General features: G+C 47.5%; 1 protein-coding gene across 1 annotated transcript; it reads right to left on the reverse strand.

The window, feature by feature from the left end:
* Positions 1-4,454: 4,454 nt before the first annotated feature.
* LOC308143581 (uncharacterized protein) lies at positions 4,455-21,097 on the reverse strand (the record flags this gene model as incomplete). The annotated part of the gene is made up of 18 exons (XM_080514443.1): positions 4,455-5,293; positions 5,795-5,928; positions 7,644-7,840; positions 8,178-8,302; positions 8,384-8,576; positions 8,743-8,871; positions 9,300-9,422; positions 9,568-10,514; positions 10,629-10,896; positions 11,971-12,075; positions 12,159-12,363; positions 13,567-14,292; positions 15,574-15,827; positions 16,964-17,146; positions 17,799-17,927; positions 18,006-18,108; positions 20,215-20,361; positions 20,919-21,097. The coding sequence occupies 18 exons, from the start codon at positions 21,095-21,097 to the stop codon at positions 5,067-5,069; spliced, it is 4,374 nt and encodes a 1,457-aa protein (XP_080370569.1). The 3' UTR covers positions 4,455-5,066.
* Positions 21,098-21,639: the final 542 nt, after the last annotated feature.

Raw genomic sequence — 21,639 nt, forward strand, 5'->3', positions numbered from 1 at the left:
TTTATGAAGATGTGTTGATTCCATTACAGAAATTGAGTTCTATAGATAATGATATTAGGAGCAGTTTTCAACCTGTAAACCAACGTTACCTCTGCCACAGACACAGGGTCTGCATGCTAATCTTTGCTTTACTAACTAGTTAACTCACAATCCTACACATATCACATCAAAGACAACATCACACAGTAACTGAACACCAACGGACGACTCCTGACGTTTTACAAGACAAATCGCATTCACATCAACTCATTCTAGAAATGGTCCTTTAGCAGAGACACACAGGAAGCAGACGCTAAAGACTAGCTTCCATGTTCCATTGTTCTCCAGCACATGGTCGAGACCATGGACACCAGGACAGACTACCTGCTCTCTGATCACCTCCATTTGAAAGTAGTTTCTTGTGATCCGCCATCTTGTTTTGTAGTTCCATCACACGTCTCTCACACACACACTCCCTCCACCTCTCCCTCTCTCGCCACACACACACACAGCTGTATATAGGTAGTTAGAATCTGTGTTTATTTGTTCTCATTGTAAATAAATATGTTTGGAATCATACTTGCTGTTTTATTAATGAGCACAAAGGTGAATGAAATGTCGACCTCTTCTGTGTCAAGAACTCCAAAATCCTTCAACCTTTACTGTTAATTCTGGTAATTGTAATTAATTTAACTATTAATTCAAATTCCTGATTAACTGTTTAGTATATCTTATGAGACTGATATAACTAAATTGGCTATCATTTCCTGTTAAACAAGTGGAGCTCCGAGGTATCTGATACAGATCAGATTACATTTAGAATGAAATCATAACTATCTGATAATTATTAATCATTATCGATAGCCAACCACAACATAACTGGTTCCTTCGGAGGGAAGAAATCCTTACAACTGTAAATGGGATCGTAAACCTGGCAAAGAGAACAAATTTGTCAAAAAGCTGAAGTGGTCCTTTTACAAGAGACTCATTTAAATACTTTAGAACATGAAAAACTAAACAATGGGCTTTTCTATTGACCCTACCAAATGGGCTAAAGGAGATCTGTGGCAATCTTAATCTCTCAAACTAAGATTTAATCCATTTACCTTATTCAGACATGAAGAAGGGATATATATATATATATACAGTATGTAGTGGTCAAAGGAAAATAGGTGATGCTACAGTAACATTTGAGTGTTATGTCCAACCTACAGTGATTACTTTCTACTGGGAATTGTCAAAATCCACAGGCATAACTATGTTCGGTGGCTGGACCATTCGTCTCAATCGCTAGTGATGGGTTGATGAGGTATCATGAAGCGTTTCGACAAACTGCCACACTGTATTGATAGTGTCGATACTGTGTCACTGAATACTGCCCCCTGCTGGACCTTTAAAATCCCTACAGGCAACCAAGGAGAAAGATTCAACTGACACTGATTTGATGACCGAGTATATACAATAATATAACTTAAGTCTTTGTATTTTATATTATTTCTTCATACGTCTTCATCTTAATTTAAAATGTCTGATATTTTTAGACACAGTCAATAAATGATGTGAACATGTATCATAACATGAAAATCTAAGTGAACGCGTTGTGAATAACAATGCTCGGGGACTGGGATTTTTGTTTTTACACATTTTTATTCAAAAAAACAAGTTTTTCCAATGTTTTGAAATGTAGTCTGTTGCACTTCTTTGACACAACTTCTCCAGCTGTGGAAAACACCCGCTCACATGGCACAGATGAGGCTGGAGTGCAGAGAAACTGTAGTGACAGGTGGAAGAGGTTTGGGTAGTGTGGCTTTTGGTTGTCCCAGTATCGCAAAGGATCCTGGGACCTGGCAATATTGCCCTCTGCCAGGTCTCTCTCTCCTCCTGGACGGCATCAGCTGTGGCACTTTTGGTCTGCCTGCCCACTTCTATGTCAAGATGTTGCCAAAGGTTATCTAAAAAACAACAAATTGGCATTTTAGTACATGATTTACAAACAACAACAAACATTTAATGCTAAATAACATGCCTGAAGTGGGTGCAGACTGCTGTTGAGAAGACGGTCCTGGCTGGGGCTCATTGTGCGTCCGATTACAGACGCACATTCTGCCTGCAGGCTACTGACGGCCTCATTGCACTTGGAGGAACTGCAGAACCCGAGTGATTTAAATCTGGGGTCTAGAAGTGTTGCTATGGTAACACGCTCAATGACTCCAGACTGGAAGCAGTGTCTGTGACTCCACGCTTCAGCTGGTCATGGAGGTGTATGGCTGCCTGTGTGTGCAAGGTTGAAGCATTACACTCTAGTGCAAGATAGAGCATTTTCATCATCGGGATGACCTTTGACCCCGACACTCGCCTCTCTTCAGACAACTCCACTGTGGCTTGATGGAAAGGAGCAAGCACAAGAAGTGTTTCTCCTATGATGTTCTGCTCATCAGCTGTCAGTGGAGTCACATCTGTCCTGACAGGCCAGAGGTTCCCACACTGGTTCCCTCTCATCATGGAGCCTTGACAGTTCCGATTGCGCGTGTCTATGTCAAAATAAAAGCCTTTGGTGTTCAGCTGGCAGAATAGAAACTCAACTCAGAGCAATTCTTCCTTGGCGCTCGCCACAGTATATATATGATTACTCTGCTCTCACAGCTGGTAGTGGCTGTGAGAGTAAATGTTTATTTTAGAAAAAATGTGAAATTGGATCATTTCCCACGGCACACCTGACTATATCTCTGCACAGTGGTTGAAAAACACTGCTTTAATGTATTTCATTCACTGTGATTGGTGTCACCAAATGTCACGTGTTGAACAGAGGTCGCTGGATTTTTTTAATGTGAATTTGACAGGGGAGAAAAATATATTTAGTAAATGCAGGAAAGATGGTTAATAGAAATGTCTGAGATGTGAAAACTTGACTGAGTTGAGTGTGGGTTGAGGAATGAGATCTCCTGTGTTGGGACATATAATTGTTTGGTGTCACCAATATGAACAATTCATTTACAGAAGGTTGCGCTGTATCGTGGTAACCTTTATCTAGTCTTTATCTAGTTTTGGTTAAGTTTAAAGAAGGCAGCGCTTTTTAGCTGCACGTCTCGCTTAACTCATGTTTATTGAAGCCGCGTTCACTCAGTTAAACTACAAAGCTTGGAAACATTCAGAGCCTCGTGCGAGAATCGAACCGACGTTCTATGTTGCGCTAGCAATGGAAGGTTTCACCTAAAACCTGACTTCTTCTGGACTAGTTTGAGTAAAAATTGGGTTTTACACCTTCGTCATTGCCCAAGAACGTGGTACGAAAGCAGGTTAAAGCGTTAAAAAAAGAACTGAATTTCTCTGTTGGGGGCAAAAAGCTGTGTGGTCCATCCAGGGATCAAACCCACAACCTTGGGTTTATTAGCACCACGATCTAACCAACTGAGCTAAATGGTCATTTCTCTTTTGTTTCTACAAAACAAAACAAAAAAAAAAGATTTTGTTTTCTAATGTCTTATGTCTCGGACAGGCTTTGGTGGGTGTTTATATTACAAGTTGTATTGATGTTGCAGGTGGAGATTAACCAGACTGACGTCTGTTAAGTTTCCATTTCACCAGAAACGTTCTGTGCTGCCACCTAGTGGTGGAGAGTATTGTAGCGATCACGGAGTTGGTCGCTGCAGGGCATGATGGGAGTTCAGGTTACGTGTTGCCGGAGGTTATTGAGGGTTATTGTCGGGGTTGTTGTGTGTTGATTTGTGCTTGTGTTGTGTTTTTGTTCCTCGGTTCAGATAGTTAATTATTTCGTCTTGTTTGGTTTGGTTTGTTGGATGTTGGTGGTCAACCATGAGTAGGAAATGTGTTGTGTGGAGTCTGATCCTGTTATGAAGTTCCAGTTGTATGTATACATGTCAAAATAAAAGCCTCTGGTGTTCAACTGGCAGAATAGATTCCTGACTCAGAGCAATTCTTCCACAGAGCTCGCCACAGTATTAATACACGATTACTCTGCACACTGCTCACAGAATGTGGTTTTTGGGACATGGAACGTGACCTCGCCTGGGGGGGGGGGGGGGGGGGGAGCCTGATCTTGTGAGGGAGGTAGAGAGAGATACAGTATAGTTGGTCTCACCTCCACTCACAGCTTGGACTCTGGAACCCAGCTCCTCCACAGGGGCTGGATACTCCACTTCTCTGGAGTTGCCCACGGTGTAAGGCGGCGGGCTGGAGTGGGCTTGCCTATTGCACCACGTGTTGGAGTTCACCCCGGTGAACGAGAGGGTAACGTCCCTACGCCTTCGAGTAGGGGACAGGTCTCTGACTGTTGTCTCGGCCTATGCACCGAACGCAGTTCAGAGTACCAAAACCTTCTTGGGAGTCCCTGGGAGGGGTGCTGGATAGTGCCCCAACTGGGGACTCCATTAGTTCTCCTGGGGACACTAAGTTTGGACCTTACTCAGTAAGGTCCAAACACTCAGCAAGTCAAAGAGAAGACATGAAACATGAAGTCCTGATGAAAATATTTATTAAAAAAAGACGACATGAACCCATTAAGTTGAGGGACATTGAGACGCTGCTGCTCCGGAGCTCCACCACCTCTTCAGAACCACGTCCAGCCACACAGGAAGTCCTTACGCAAACTGGCAAATTAAATCGCCATGAAGTGAGTCTGACAACAGAGTTACTGCCCCGCCCAGGTCGGCCCGTCGAGTAAACCCCAACAAAAAACACACACACAAAAAAAATTAACACGCTGAAACACAAAAACACTGCAAACCAAAGCTGATCAACACTGAACGGCAGCAGAGCCTCAAACACCAGATTCACTTCACTGCTCTGAACGGAACTTCATCCTCTCACTCTCCAGTTCACTCTTTCCTTCCACCACAGCAAGTTCATGTTTGTAAACAAAGAAAATTCTGGAACAGGAAACCATTTAAATAAAGGAACTGAACAGGAAACAGTTTAAATAAAAGAAGAACATTATAATTATTTACATCCTGGAGACTCAGAACTAAAGTCCAGCTTCAGCTCCAGTCCACCGTGGACACATGAATATTAACCCTGCAGGAGGACCGGCTGAGGCCCTGAAGACCTGGATCAGGACCTGGACCGGGGCCTCAGAAACACTTCCTGAAGACCACCTGGGGGCCCCACTCCTGGTACTCCTCCTGGCTGATCCATGCAGAGCTGAAACTGGGCAGACCCGCCAGAACCGCCCCCCCAGTCCACACCGACCGGTCTCTGTGTCGGGGGCTGCTGACCCGGACCCCCTCATGGTCCTGGACCAGGTTGGAAACCTCCACCTGCAGCCGCTCCGGCAGGCCGGGCAGCAGAGTGGTCCCCCCTGCAGGAGAACCAGGGACAAGAACCATCAAGACCAGGGAAGGAGAACCAGGGATAGACACGATCAGACAGTGAAACTGGAGGAAAACCAGCTGGACTGACTTCATCTGGTTGAAAGAGCCTCAGAGGAAAAGCCGCTATTTTCAGTTGAATTTTCAAAATAAGACAATAAGGTCACACCGGGCATTTGACTTGAACCAACTGCTCGTCAGGATCTGATCCCGTCCACTTGAACTTTGGCGGAGCTCATCTAACGGCAGTTCCAAGTCTTCATGAAGGGGGGGGGGGGGGGGGGCGAGAGAGAGAGAGAGAGAGAAAGAGACAGAGACAGAGAGAGACAGAGACAGACCGAGACACAGAGACAGACCGAGACAGAGACAGACCGAGACACAGAGAGACCGAGACACAGAGAGACCGAGAGACACAGAGACACAGAGACAGAGACAGAGACAGAGAGAGAGAGAGACAGAGAGAGAGAGAGACAGAGGAAGTGATGACCTACCTGACAGAACGATGTTTCCCAGGAAGCTGCGCCGCAGGTCGATGTCGGAGCTCAGGATGGACTTGAAGACGCTCTCGTGCATCCCAGGATGATCCCGTCCAATCAGCTCGGGTCTGAACAGGATCTCAGTCGCCCTGCAGAGACAGGAGATCAATAAAACAAGCCGAGGTGAAAATCTGTAAATCGATTCATCAAAAATCAATTCGTTTCATTCACAGTGGAGGACTTGTAGATGGTTTCATCCTCAAACGACACGTTCTGATTTCCAGGAGCTCAAATCCTGATTTACTTCCTGAAAAACCAGAAGCGATGTGAAATCCTCCCACAGTCAATCAGAAGAGGAGCTTTTGTAGCTTCCGGAGGTCAACAATGGGTTTTTTTTTTTTTTTTTTTTTAATGTGACTTGTGAACGAGGATTTGTGCTCCTGGAATCAATTCTACAAAACCTTCAACCAACAAATTCCACGTATAGGAGGATTATTCGTTTATCTACGAGGCAGCCGACACTGTCGCTTTAAATTGGCTTTATCCGCGGTAAATCTTGCCGTTCTGATGTCAGCGAACAATGTTTTCAGCTTATTACAACCGTTTATCACCGAGTGACGAAGTATCCGGGCAGATTTACCTCCATCACTATTGAAACCAATATTTGTAACACATATTGTTGGATATTAACACCAATGTTATTTTTTTTTCTGTCAGCTTGGGGTCATGTTGTAGGTGTCAAACTGATTTCAGTCGAGGGGCCACATCAACCTGATCTGACCTCTGGAGGCCCAACAAGTCAAACGTAGCATATTAAACTGCAGATATGGACAAATGTCAAAGTCTTTCCTTCTTTTGTAACTGCAAGAATTTACCAGTCTATTCTGAAATATACACATTAAAAGGAAATCAGATATTATATTTGCAAAAAAACAACAACCCTCAGTCACCTGTATCTGGATATCATATGTTTATTCAGGATTAAAACAATTTGTCATCTGGAAATTGTTTTGAGTTTACGTGTCTAAAGTATCACTTCACATAAATCGGACTCATTGTTTTATTGTGAAAGGTGTTGCGTTATGTGACCTCCACAGATGCATTCATGTCGGGGGTCAAATTCTGACCCAGGGTGGTTTTATATCAGCCTCTGTCAGTTTAAATTTTTATACTTCACACCTCAAAAATCACATGGCGGCCGGATTAAGATGGTCTGGTGGGCCGGTTCTGGCCCCCGGGCCGCATGTTTGACACCCCTGCTGTAGACGCTGCAGATCGGTGCATTTATTTTTAATTATCTGCTTGTTCTAATCGCTTCTTCCAATAGCCTGCAACCAAAGACGTCTCCCGTCCGCCCTGGAAGGTGTTCCAGTTGACGCGTTTTATTGTTTTCATCAGAACGTTTTGTACAACCGGCAGCACGACATGGTCACAGTGGCGCTTTCCTGTCAACGGCCGTGCGCAGTGTTGCAGGAAGTGACGGAGCCCAGTGATCCCTCTATACAAGCAACTCAAACCTTTTTAAAACAATGAAACCTTCCCTCGACTGACCCACATCCAAATGTTGATCCAGGCTCACATCTTTTTGTTCACCTCGTTTTTAAACGAGCTTTTGATTATTTCGCCGTGTTTAAAATGTCTTCTTTCTCACCAGATTTGCCGTTCTAGAACACACTTTGGATTCCTATTGTTGGAAAAGCCGTTATTAAACGGGGTTCAGCAGGTTTTCGACAGCGTTTCCCAGCACCTGTGTGGCCTGAGGGGGAAGTGAGCAGCTTTTTTTAAAAAGAGCTGCCGCTCGGCGCCCTCCTCCCGTGAGGCCGCCCCGGGGCGGATTGGGTTTCCTCCTCCGGCCGACGGTTACCTGAACCTCTCCGTGCCGAGCGTGACGAGCCGTCCGTCCGGCAGGGTGTAGCACGCCTCCTCGCCGCCGCTCGCCGCCGCCCCTCCCTTCAGCGCCTCCTCGTAGTTCGGAGCCACGTAGCAGCACTTCTCCTTCATCTCCCTGACGATCTCGTCCTCCGCCGTGGTGCGCATGGACACGCCCTGCTCCTGCAGGAGCTGCAAGGGAACCAGAATCGATACCAGCTCAGACAGGAAGTCCCACTAGAGGACAAACTACACAATTAAAAGCCCTGATCTGTCCTCTGCCTTATTCACTCTGAAAGACCTTCTTATAGTCTTTCTACTGCATGAGGATCCCAGTGTCCATTTCCTTGTTATTCTATGTATTAACTGGGGTTTTTTAATACACATTTCTACTCTTCCACGTTCTCTTCAGAGAAGCGTTCAGAATCTGACCCAGGGACAAAACGCTCAAGAGTTTCAAACCAATCCGATTTCATGAAAGCACAGAAAATAGTCCCGGAGTGTGTGGAGGTGAGGATGAGGCCACCACCTGTTTGAGGTGCGTGGTGATGTCGGCTCCAGCCAGCGGGAGGCGCTGCACGGCGTGCGGCAGACAGTAACCTTCGAACACGGGGACGCTGTGGCTCACCCCGTCTCCAGAGTCGAACACCACGCCTGCAGAGCAAAGGGGCGGCCGTCAGAGGAGCGTCCTGGACGGCGCCGGGGGGGGGGGGGGGGGGGAGGAGGAGGACGTACCAGTGGTCCTGCCGTCGGCGTACAGCGCCAGCACCGCCTGCATGGCCACGTAGGTGAAGGGCACGGAGAAGCACTCGAACATGATCTCCACCGTGCGCTGGCGGTTCTCCCGCGGGTTCATGGCGGCCTCGGTCAGCAGGACGGGGTGATCCTCCGGGTCCACGCCCAGCTGCTGGAAGGTGTGGTGCCAGATCTGAGAAGACACCGGCCGCCGGTCACCCACCAGTCCGACGCTTAAAGACTACCAATCATTTTTACACATCCAGACCAGTTCTTCACAATTTAGGCTAAAAAAAACAAAACAACCGAACCGGCTGGTTCAAGCTGCAGCAGCTCGGAACCAGTGGTGGACCACCAACCTTCTCCACGTCATCCCACGAGCGAATGATCCCGTTCTTTATGGGGTGCTTCAGAGCCAAGACGCCCCTCATGTGTTGAGCATCCTGGCCGATGAAGGTCTCTCTTTCCACGCTGTCGTTCATGATTTCCTGGAGACGCAGAAACCAAATGGCCTCAGATTCAAACACCCAGAAAACTCTGGAAGTCTGTGGATTCAGAAAACGCTGAGAATGTAAAGAAAGAAATGTGTGGGACTCTTGGCGTCGTGATTAATGGAGCAGGAGGCGACTCTCAGTGCTCCTGCAGCAGCAACTTCCTTGGTCTTTGTCCAGGACAAAGAACAAAGAGCCAGAAGACATCGAGCTTACTCGTCGTTCTATCGTTTTATACGCTTTGCTGTAGTCCGGCAGTCCGTTCACAAGGACTCCGGCTGTTGAGCCGATCAATCAGAAGAGTTTCCATGGTGCTTATTGAGAGTTTACCTGGAACCCCTCCTGCAGTTCACACCATCATGTGGGGCTGTACTCATGATAGAAAGTACGTCCTACAACACATTTTTGAAAGACGCTGTCCTCACCTCATACTTTGGCATTCCAATTATTGTCGGGAACACAACTTGTGGCAGATCCTGGTCTGCAAGTCCTGCCTTCATCAGGCAGGAGCCGGTGTCCAGCACTACCGGCGTCTGGTAATCGGTCATCTGAAAATCAGAAGGGAGAAAACTGGAGTTCGATCACATCGCCAGGTAAATACTTTGTGACTCAGTGAGATCTGCATTAGGATGTGATCAGGATGTTCTTTGCTCTTGCTTTGTTCAAGACTTCCTGTCATTCAGAGCTTCTCACCGGTCTCATGGAGCAGCTGGGCCGGTCCTGGACTCCTGGACACCTCACAGACTCGGAGCTCTGAGTCCCACTGGGACCGTCCTGGACCCGCCGGCGCTGCCCTTCAGGAGGCAGTGGATCTGGACACTCCTGCTCATGACGTGGAGCGGAGGGTGGTGAGGGCGTTTGTGAGGAAGCGGCAGTGGTGGTCTCAGAGTTGACTGGAAGTGAAGGGTTGTGGGCGTTGCCTTGTTGATTTGGGCGGACGCGTCCCGCAGTCCTGCTCTCTGGCAGGGCGTCCACCTCTGATGGTTTGGCGAGACCAGGACCTTCTGCCGGATCTGAACCGCCTGTCGAATCGGGACTTTCTGGTCGTCCGTCGTCTCCAGGCAGCAGAGTCTTTCTTGGTTTTGGCACGGAAGGACGGAGGACTGGATTTACCCCCGGGTCAAAGGGTTCTTCATCTGGCCTCACTCCAGGGGTAAGAGAAGGTTCTAGATTACACAGGTCTTCAGGTCGGTCCAGCTTTTCTCCAGAGAGGAACAGTCGAGGTGAGACGCTTTCAAATCCAGGTGCTTCAGAGCCCCGACGGACCTGCTGCCATGACGCCTCGCCGAGTCCCGACTCAGCTGGGAGGCGCTGCGTCTGTGACACGTCTAACCCCGCCCCCCAGGGACATCGCCGACCTGGGTCTTCAGAGAGTCCCTCCACGTCAGAAGAACCGAACACAGAGGTTCTGACACCCAACAACGAGTTGCTTCCATCTTCACACACGGGTTTCAACGAGGCCTCTCCGAGTTCGACAGAGTCCCCAGGTTCACCAGAGTCCCCAGGTTCACCAGAGTCCCCAGGTTCACCAGAGTCCCCAGGTTCACCAGAGTCCCCAGGTTCACCAGAGTCCCAAGGTTCCCAACAATCCTTGTGGAGTAACTCAGTGGAGGGTCTGTGCTCTGATCTGGAGTCGTCACCTGCTCCAACATCTTTTCTTCTCGGCTCATCCTTTATCAAACATCTACCAACCTCCTCCTCCTCCTCCTCCTCCTCCTCCTCCTCCTCCTCTCTGCCTCCACTGGAGGTCTGACCTTCTCTCAGCTGATCATCTAGAGCCTGGTCGCTGCAGCGCAGCTTGTCAATCTCCAGGTTTTCCTCCCTGATCAGTTGGTCCAGCAGGTGGACCTGGAGCAGCTCCGTCCTCAGGTCTGGCCTGATGCTCACAGATGCTCCAGTGGAAGAGGATGGAGGATTTTCCAAGAGGTGGTGATCGGAGGAATCGAGATCGACGAGGCCGTCGGGCTCGAAGGAATCGTCCAGTCCAAGAACTCCAGCTTCAGCCAGCTCCCAGGAGGACATCTGGAAGAGAAGCACAGAAATACCTTCCACCATGACACAATAACCAGTGTTTACTCCTCGTTACCCAAAGAACTTCACATCCAGAACAATGAAATGGTGGCCTCATCCATATCGGTGCAGATTTCTCAAGAGACAAATGCAGCTAAAAAGGACAAATATATAAAAACTCATGGGGATAAAGATTTTTATCAAATCTATAGAAAGATATGAGCGGAAAAAATGTTAATATAGAATGTTTGAGCTCAGATTTGTCGAGTCAATCTGTCCAGATGCTCACAACATCCAGCGGCTTGAAATGTGCTTTTTTACAAGCAGGTTGTGATTTAACTGGGAACGGTAGGAGGGGAGAGAAATTATTTCTCTTCATTGTGATTCAAGCTCCAACAGCAGACTGGACAAAACGGTTCATTATGTAAAATGAGGAATGCGGAAGGATTTATTAGCTGGTGTTGTGTAGAGCTGTTTGATTCATATCTGACCTACTGAGGGAATTCCTCAAGAGCCAGAAAAAGACAAATACAATACAACCAGTTAAAATTGCAAGTAATAAAAAATGACATGGCTGATTATAGCATTCTGCAGATTATGTATGACGCTCATGAAGAAATGTCAATGTTTAAATGTTTGCAAAAAGAGAAAGCAACTATAACTGAAAAATAAGACGTTCAGGACCAAAGTAAAGGAACGATGCCTTTTGCTAAAAGTGGTGCCGTTATGAAACAATCGAGATTCTAAAACGCACGTAAGATTTTAAAAAAAGTGACAAAAATCAAGAATATTATTGTAAACGACGCAAAAGAATCAAAGTATTTTTTGAAAAAAGGAACCGATATGTGACTGTGTGGACCGCTCCTACTTTAGTCGTTTGGTTTGTTTGATTTTTGCCATTTACTTTTAATTTGAAATAAAAAGGATAAATCCTTTATAAACTACAAGTTAATCTTCTTTCTGCTCCCTTTCATTCAGAAATGTGAAAACTTTCATTTTGTATTGTATTGAATTTCTTCTTCTTCTGGTGTGATGAGCTATTTGAGGAGAAGTGAGGCAGAGCAACGCGACGGATGTTTCACAGACCCGAGTGGCGGCGGCGGTGCTGCACTGAGGCCACACATCATGGCCGCCCTCCGATCCCAGCAGAGCGTCCAGCACAGCCTCCTGAGCCGCGGCGTGTTCTTCTTCCTGCACAGCCACCAACAACACGTCAGGAGTCACAGAGAACGGCGGGGGGGGGGGGGGGTCGGCACGGGCCTTTCCATTCTTACCTGCAGTATTTGGTGCGCCCTGCCCAGCGTCAGCTCCACCCGCCTCAGGCCCTCCTGCTCCTCCAGCTCCCAGTCGCCCGGCGCCGGCTCCACCCGCCTTGGACCCTCCTGCTCCTCCAGCTCCCAGTCGCCCGGCGCCGGCTCCACCCGCCTTGGACCCTCCTGCTCCTCCAGCTCCCAGTCGCCCGGCGCCGGCTCCGTCACGCTGGAGGAGGAAATGAGTGACGGGGGTTCAGTGAGCGACAGGACAGGTCTGCATCATGTAGAAACATTTTACAGGGAATAAGAAGACTTGAAGGCTTTTCCTCCTTCACGGGGAACAAGGAGGCAGTTTGAGCTGCTCCACCCGTTTCCAGCTGCGTTTTCATATTTGAAAAAGAAGCACATAACTCGTCTGTTCAGAAAAGTACAGAAGATCAAAATGTTCTGTACGTTTCTGCAAGAGGTTTCAGGTGAGGTACTTTGGGGATCGATTCCTGCAGTTTCATTAGAATAGTCGTACTGTTGCGCTCCAGTCTCACATAGACCGTTAGAAAGTATCTGTCCTTGTGTCTACGTGGTTTTTTTTTTAATCTTATTTTGCCAGTACCCCACATGATTCAAAGGGTTCCAGTCAGAGAAAGTGACAGTCAGCTGCTGAACTTAAGTCCAAACATCTCTCCGCCCTGCTCCTCTCCACAGACTCCAACATTACACAAAACACTCAACTCATTTTTAGTGTACTTCAAGAAGACATTTCAGTCTCTTCTCTTGCTTTTGCAGGTGAAACTAAATAAGAGTTGAAGTAATAAAATCTGTGTCTCCTACTGCCTTTCACAAACGTCGAGTTTGTAACGTCTCCTTTTGGTAGACGAAGCAGGATCACCTCCAATTAAACAAAGTATCAGGAGAATAAAGTTTCATTCAACATGGAGAGACTGTTTGACACGTGGAGAGAAACTAATAGTTATGTTGAAAGCAGCAAAACTACTAGAATCGGTGGAGACGGCGAGAGAGACGTGAAACCACTGGAAGGGGATAAAAGAAAAAACAATGTTGAGTTTAATCTCATGGCGGAAATGTCATCAGTGGATTATCTCCTATTAACATGAAATTAATATTGTACAATTTACATTAAACACCCTCCCCAAGAAACCGCCGCCTTTTCCTTTGTTTTAACGATTTGACTCTTATTTTTCAAAATAAACCAAATATGAATATAAAATGTTGCTCTTGTTTAAGATTCAATTTCTAATTTCCTATGAGCCAAGCCATGACGTTTCCAACAGCATTTCCAGAAAGGTTGTGAGCAGTAGACTGACCGAACCTCTGCTCCTCCGCAGGATTTAAACGGACAACTTTCCTTTGAAGGAGTGAAGCGTCACCTCCTCACCTGTGCATGCGACCAGGTTTGACAGTGAAGCTTTACCTGTCGGCGGAGTGGAGGTTCTGGTCGTGGAGATCGTAAGAGTCCCAGAGAAGAGTCTGTTTCCCCTCCGTGGAACACAAGGTGGCGTCCCGGCCGTCAGTCATGGTGCTGGACAGAACGTGGTCCATGGAGCCGAGCGCCGGGTCCCCCGGGTCCCCCGGGTCCCTCTGTGACTGCAGGATCCAGTTCCTGGTCTGCAATTCTTTCTCCACCTGGGTGGGCAGACCCTGAGAGCTGTGGGACCGCCCAGATGTTCCCTCGCCGAAGTCGCCGTCTCCTTTCTGTGGGGCGGCGGCTTCTGGCGAGTTTCCAAGGTCGTCAAGCGGCATGCTGAGCCAGGGGTTCCCGGGTTCGCTCTCCGCCTCCACGGCAACGCTGAGCGAGTCGGCCCCGGAGGAGTTTCCCACCGATCCCCGCTGCTGGGGTCGAGGCCGAGCCCGGTCGGCAGAGCCTCCTGCTCCTCGGTTCCCCCCGCGGGCCCCGTCGAACCCGGAGTCCGACGAGCCCTGGGGAGCAGCCGGAGACGCTCTGGGAGGACGAGACGCTTCCCGGTTCCTTGACGCTCGGTCCGACCCTGAAGAGATCCTCGAGTCCGTCGCGTCGTGAGCCAGAGACCCGTCGTTATGTTCACTACGCAACAAGTGGTACTGCCACTGCAGGGCCTTCTGGAGGGTCCCAACATCCACCGAGCCGGAAGAAATGAGGAGCTTCCTCAGGGTCATGCATCTGGATCAGTTAAAAAAAAACAAAACAAGGATTTCGTCATCAGCTGGTTTCAAAGCAGGTTGAGCTGAACTTTTCTTCTAATGTGCTCAAAGCAACTAAAATATCTTGTAACCAACATTACGTGTGACAACACCTTCAGAATAAGAGTAAAAAAATAGGACCAGTGGCCCGGAGCTCACCAGAAATGTGATTAAAGTTTATATGTACGGGACTAAAAGGTCCAAGCTTTCTCCTGATCAAAATGCACTTTTATATACCCGCGTTTTCCAAATCATAATGTGGTTTACGTGTACAAGAGGGAGCTACGTCTGGTCCAGATGTGACGGGAGTGATTCTATTCTATAGTAACAAGACTGCATCCAAGTGCCAAAAAGGGCGAGTCTCAGCATAAAAATGGACTTCCAAAGGAATGAACCTACAAATATACTTTTCAGACAGAAACAATGTCAATGCCGTTGCCAAATTAGAAAAAACAAGAAGGCCGTTGCTCGGCTAATCCCCCGCCGGAGGGCTTTATATTTTCTCACAAAGCCAGCTCTAAGGCAGCACACTTGGTACACTAGAGGGTGTTCCATGGGTCCTAGTAGATAATTATGTAGAATCTGAAAGGTCTTCTTCATAAGCTATGTCAAAATACGTCTCCAGAGCCCAAAAGGTGTTTTTTATGCACTTAGTGACCCTGTGACCTGATATGCAAATTAGGTCATGGTCACCATGGTGCCCCTTCTCCCCAGGTGGAGTGTCCATGTGTGAAGTTTGGTGACTGTGGGTCCAGGAACTGCTAAGAAATGAGGAGAAATGTTTATATGAAAATACATGCATTGTGCAACAATGACGAGCAAACTTCAGACCCTACCAATCTTCAAGGTCAAGGTCAGGTCACTTGGTGTACTGGAGGTTATCCCTGGAGTGTGTATCATGCGTGTATAGAATTTCAGAGCTCTAGCTCAAAAACCTAGGCCTCCAGAGCCCAAAATGTGTTTTTAAGCACTTCGTGACCCTGTGACCTACTTAATATGCAAATTAGGTCAAGGTCACCATAGCATCCCTTCCCCCTCTGAGATGTATCCACATGTGAAGTTTGGTCACTGTGGGCCCAGGGGTTGCCGAGATCTAGGTAGAAACGTTCGAACGGACGGACGTACGGACGTACAGAGACTGTTTCAAGATCCCCCTTCGGGGCCTATCGGCCACGGCGGGGGATAAAAAGTCTCCCAATAAACAGAAACGACAACGACTCATCGTCTCATGGCCCGGCGCTTTCTGTGACGTGGAGCCAACCTGCGAGACATCTCCCCGCCCGCCTGCCGGATCTCCTCGTCCGGGATGGCGTTGGACAGGTGAGCCAGGTGGAGCAGCTCCTCCACGTCTGGACAGGGATTCTTCTTGAGGAACGCCGAGAGCTTTCGTCTCCACGCCGGGATGGTCCCCCAGCTCTTCCTGGGCCTGGGGCCCGGAGCCTCGTCTCCTCGGACCCCGGACAGGAGCTCCTGCAGGAAGCTCTCGTGGAGAACCGAGCAGTACCACGTGTTGGCCTGGAAGAGGAACAAAAACGCTTCAGTTTGGCGACTCTAAAGACACCGATATCGAAAAACAACTAATTTCTTCCGATCATAAAAGGGCACAACCTTCGGCAATGTCGGTTTAAGACATTCAAACAATGATTGAACACGGTAAACACAAAACGAGGAACGATCCAGGTCATCTGAACATTTGCAGTGTCTTGCAATACCACTTTGTACCACAAGATGGTGTAATGAGTCCATCATGCATGCATTCTGAACATGGGTCATTTGAGAATGAAAAGTATTAATACTGCAACTGCAATGAGCATTAATGGAGTTGATGATCTAAAGTAGTTCATAGTGTGAAGTAAAGTGAACGTCTTCAACGAGTTTCTTTCTGCTCAGCAAAAATGATGGTTTGACTGTAAATTGTCAGCTTGAGTTGAAGTTTAAATGGTTTCCTGGAGATGCACAAGTTTTTTTTCTTCTGTCAAATGACAGTTGTACAAGGCTCCCACCCACAATCCATTGAGATTATTGTGAAACAGCGACAGTAACGTTAGTTTGAACGTCCTCCTGCTGAAGCTACCAGAACCTATCAGACTAGTGGACATTCCTGGTAATGCAGCTCGTTCCAACAGAACAATCCAGACACCCTTTGAAGCCAATTATGTTGAAACATGTCGAGCAATGTATGTCTTTCTCATTATTATATTCCACCATCACACGGAGAACTTTATGCATGCAGAGATTTAACTCCAGTTTGCACCCAGTGTTTCCTGAAAATGACCATTACTTGCTATGATAATGCCAAAATTGTACATTAAACTATTCAAGCTGGAACCAAGCCGTGAAGTTACTGACCCCACCGACCTCAGCGGTGCATTTTCTCTACAGAAACTCCCTCATGTGACACAACGATGAACACAAGTTACATTTTTTTTTTTATTTCCTCGATCACCCTGGAGTTTTAGTGACGAGTGCCAGAGAGCTTGTTAAAAGTTCACGTCTCCATGATTAACTTCAAAATCGTCGTCGTCTCCAGCTTCAGGAGAAAGTTGCTAAAATGACGCTTTTGAAAACATTTGTCACTGACATTTTAATTTCCCTCTGGGGATGAATAGAGTAAATCTATCCATCCATCCATTGCAGAATTTCCCACTGGCCTTGTCGTAGTAGCGATGGTGGTTGGAGACGGCCCGCAGGGTCTGCAGGGTGAAGTGCACGGCGGAGTGCAGCCTGTCCTCCAGCCTCTCCAGGTCCAGCAGCCAGCTCTCCTTGTCGGGGGGGTCCAGCGGCAGGATTTCCGCCACCGCGCGGCCCAGCTCCTCAGCAGAGCGCACCAGCGCCTGGACGAGACCAGCAAATAGCATCACGGCAAATCGGTGGCGTTCACAGGACCGGGAAGTAACTCCGTAGTAATGAATTGTGAAACAAATGCATCTGAAGCACAAGACCCACATTGGGCCACACGGCCACGGCTACAGGTCAACCTAAGGCCCCGTTGTCACGACAACGAATACGAGTATATCTGGGAAAAAAAGGTTTTGATCACGGCTCTCGTGGTGGAAAGAGTCTTTCACGGTAGCTATTGCCTCCTGCTGAGACTGATGGAGGCTCCGGAGCATCTCCCCCTCCCTCCCCTTCTGCTCATCTGCTTGTAAACAAATATGGCCGACCCATTGTGGCTTGACCGGCAGTCGTACTCTCGTTTTACCGTCCATATCAGTAGTTTAATAGTTGACTCAGACGGAGGTTTGGTTCTCATGATTTTCTTTACGTTTCTAGCTACAGTTCTCTGCCCACGTCAGTCGTTTCATTACATCATCAAGCAACAGCGCCCTCCCGTGGCCCGGCATACTAACTACACCGTTGGAAACGCAACACTTTTTAACAGATTGGGTGTCAAGTTGTGTAAACGGGGCCAAAGAGAAGCTCTACAACCCCCCCCCCCGGGGGGGCAGATGCACTTGCCACCAACAGGAAGGTGAAAGGTCATACCATGGCAGGAGTGTGAACGGAGGCTTCAAATTCAGACGCCAACATGGCGGCCTGCGCGGTGTCTTTGGAGATGTGGACCCTGTAGGGCTGCAGCTTCTCCTGGAGAAACGCTTGGATCTTCTCGGTGGCCTGCAAGTGGCAGAAGACGCCGAGTCAGGTTTGAGGACGGCGGGTTGGAAAAGGATGAACGGGGCGACACGGCGCTACCTGCAGAGCCTCGTCCCGCAGGTGGAAGAGCTGCAGCTGCAGGCGGGCTTTAGAAAAGGTCTGCTGCCACAGCAGCTCCACCTTCTCCACCGCTGCAGTGATTCTAGGAGGAAAAAAACCCAACAGGAAACGGCTCGATGAGAGGCTGAACTTCCTGCAGGTCCTCCCCCGAGCCATCGAAAGAGCCCCGAAGCTCCGCCTCCTGACCATTCAGAGCTCTTGGATAATGACCTGCCCCTTCGTGGAAGATCCTGATTGCTGAGGAGTTTGTTTTATTTTAGTTAGGGAGGGATTAATGGCAACCTGCCGTTTCGCTGCAGAACTACTAGTGTGAACCTTAAACCCGGCTTCACAAAGTACGGTAAATGATTTTCACCTTCTCCAACCGTCACCAGGAACTTTTTAGAGTCAAACTTTCTGCCTTGATATTTATCTCATCGTTACACCGGGCAGGCAGGGAAAACTGAAGTAAAAAAAAAAAGCTGAAGTAAACTTAAACTGCATTTTTCTTTTTAATTTTAAACGAGTTAAACGTTTTAAAATCAATACATTATTTTTGACGGCACTAATAGTCTCTCAAAGATGTGCATCAACGAGGTCGGCAGCTTTCTGCCAGCAGTCCCTCCTGGTTTTCACTGTGACTGTTTGAATGCTCTTTATTTAATTTTTTAAAATTATTTTTCATTTGCAGTTTTTCTTTAAAAAAAGAAAACTGACAACATTCACCTCTTGACATGTAAAATCAAAATCTGTATCAAACAAATATGAATATGCGCCATGTTTCATTATTTGAAGACGTTTCCTCTTCTTTTGCGTCGCTCCATTTTAATCAACGTCTAGTTGGACTCCGCATCTTTCTATCTTTGCACAAAAATCCGTTTTCAGACGTCGCCTCATCTGTTCCATGATATAGACCCGTTTCAGTCCGTCTCCACGGTAGGGGTGGGCGATATACATCGTTTACGATAATATCATCATTGTTGTTTTAACGATGTGCAAATTTACGTTATCGAGTGTGCAAAGGACTTCACTAAAACAACTAAAAACACACGTTGAAACCCCACACATTCACTGAACAAGAGTTACGTAACTTGCGTTAAAGCAGCAAACCGCAGCAGGTCACATGATCTCTCACTGGCGTGTTCCCGGCAGGTTAGCGTGCCTCTAAACATAAACATTGGAAAGACGACATGGACACACCGCCCGCGGACGCTCCAACTTCAGAAGATTTAATTCCAAGACGTGGACCGACTTCAGTTGCATGGAAGTACTTCGGCTTTGAAAAGACTGACGTCACCCAAAAGACCGTAATCTGCAAAGTGTGTCGAAAAGCCGTTGCCGCTAAATGCAGCTCGACAACCAACCTGTTTCGCCACTTGCGGACTAACCACACGAAGGAATACGAAGAATGTCAAAAGCTAGCTGCCAAAGAAAAACCTAAGTCGGCGAAGGTAACGCTACCTGCTGCACGACACAGCCAACAAACGTTAGCGGACTCAATCAACAGAAAACTGCCTTATGACAAAAAAAAGCACCCGATGGCGAGACGTAACAAATGCTATCACCAATTATATAGCAAAAGAAATGGTGCCGATTCAGGTGGTGGAGAGAGAAGGCTTTAAACAGCTTGTGAATACGCTGGACCCGAGATATACAGTGCCTGGTCGGAAATATTTCAGCGAAACTGCTCTGCCCAACCTGTATGATTCATGTCGCCAAACTCTGATGAATGAACTGCAGAAGGTGCCACACTTTGCAACAACGACGGATTTATGGTCCAGCAGGACATCTGAGCTATAACTCAGGCTGTAAAAAACACACACTTAAAGAATATCGTCTAATTATCGTTATCGTCAAAATCCCCCAAAATATCGAGATATTATTTTTTGTCCATATCGCACACCCCTACTCCACGGTGCCATTCTATTCTATTGAATTCTTTATTTTGGGGGGGAATAATCGTCTCCATGGTGAAATCAAGACGCTGCAAACTCCTCTTTTAGAAACAAAGTCCCCAGTTCATAACCTGCTTCGTTGCTGCTTTCATAACCAGTTTGACATTAAAAAAAAAAAAAAAAAAAACGGTCCACTGTGTTTTGGAGCAAAGTCGTGTTAAAAGATGTCATGAAGTTCCTGCAGAAGAGCTCAGAGAAGCTGCTGCAGGAGGAGGAGGAGGAGGAGGAGGAGGAGGAGGAGGAGAGGCTGAGACCTGCTGTGGTTGTGGAGCATGTCGAAGGCGGTGTGTGTGAAGAGGGCGGTGCCAGCCATGTCCTGGTAGCAGGGGTCGGTCTCGGGGCAGCGCAGCTTCTCCACCAGGCTCTCGCAGTGCCGGAGCAGCTGGTCCAGACCCAGCTCCCTGCACAGCACACACCTCGTTAATACACTGCCGCTTTAAGGTTCAGGAGGAGGACTGGGAAAGCTGATTTCCAGAGCATTCAAAGGTCAAACCCATGAGAAGAACCACCGAGTGTTGAGCCTTCTCTGTTTCTCTGCACTACAAAGTTCTCCTGCACATGTGACCAGTTCATGAAGGAACAGTTTTCAGCTTCCTCTGGAACACTTCTCTGTACTTTCCACTCCAGTTTGCCCAATTCCAATAAGAAGCCACATAATATTTCTAATACTAAACTCTTAACTTGGTTCATAAACCAACAAAACGATTCCTAGAAGAGGAAGTTCATGCCAAAGAAAAAACATTCAGACCATCCAGCAAAGTTCAAACACTGAAGTATCAGTGAAGTCTATTGCGCGTGCGTGTGTGTGTGTGTGTGTGTGTGTGTGTGTGTGTGTGTGTGTGTGTGTGTGTGTGTGTGTGTGTGTGTGTGTGTGTGTGTGTGTGTGTGTGTGTGTGTGTGTGTGTGTGTGTGTGTGTGTGTGTGTGTGTGTGTGTGTGTGTTACTGGCAGAGCCCGACCTCCTGAGCTGCCTGAACTTGGCCTCGTTGACTGAGCAGAAGTTCTGCAGCTCGCTGTGAGATGCCGGCAGCCTGGAGAGAGTCTGCAGCGTGGAGAAACACGACGGCAGCCGCTGCACCACCGACTGGAACTCCTGGACGAAGACGTTGATGTCCTGCACAGAGAAACATTCCTCCATGGTAATACACCTAAAGAAACTCTCCTCCATGGTAATACACCTAAAGAAACTCTCCTCCATGGTTATACACCTAAAGAAACTCTCCTCCATGGTAATACACCTAAAGAAACTCTCCTCCATGGTTATACACCTAAAGAAACTCTCCTCCATGGTAATACACCTAAAGAAACTCTCCTCCATGGTTATACACCTAAAGAAACTCTCCTCCATGGTAATACACCTAAAGAAACTCTCCTCCATGGTTATACACCTAAAGAAACTCTCCTCCATGGTAATACACCTAAAGAAACTCTCCTCCATGGTAATACACCTAAAGAAACATTCCTCCATGGTAATACACCTAAAGAAACTCTCCTCCGTGGTAATACACCTAAAGAAACTCTCCTCCATGGTTATACACCTAAAGAAACTCTCCTCCATGGTAATACACCTAAAGAAACTCTCCTCCATGGTAATACACCTAAAGAAACATTCCTCCATGGTAATACACCTAAAGAAACTCTCCTCCATGGTAATACACCTAAAGAAACTCTCCTCCATGG

This window comes from Blennius ocellaris, assembly GCF_963422515.1.
Source record: "Blennius ocellaris genome assembly, chromosome: 18".
In the NCBI taxonomy this organism is placed as follows: Eukaryota; Metazoa; Chordata; class Actinopteri; order Blenniiformes; family Blenniidae; genus Blennius; species Blennius ocellaris.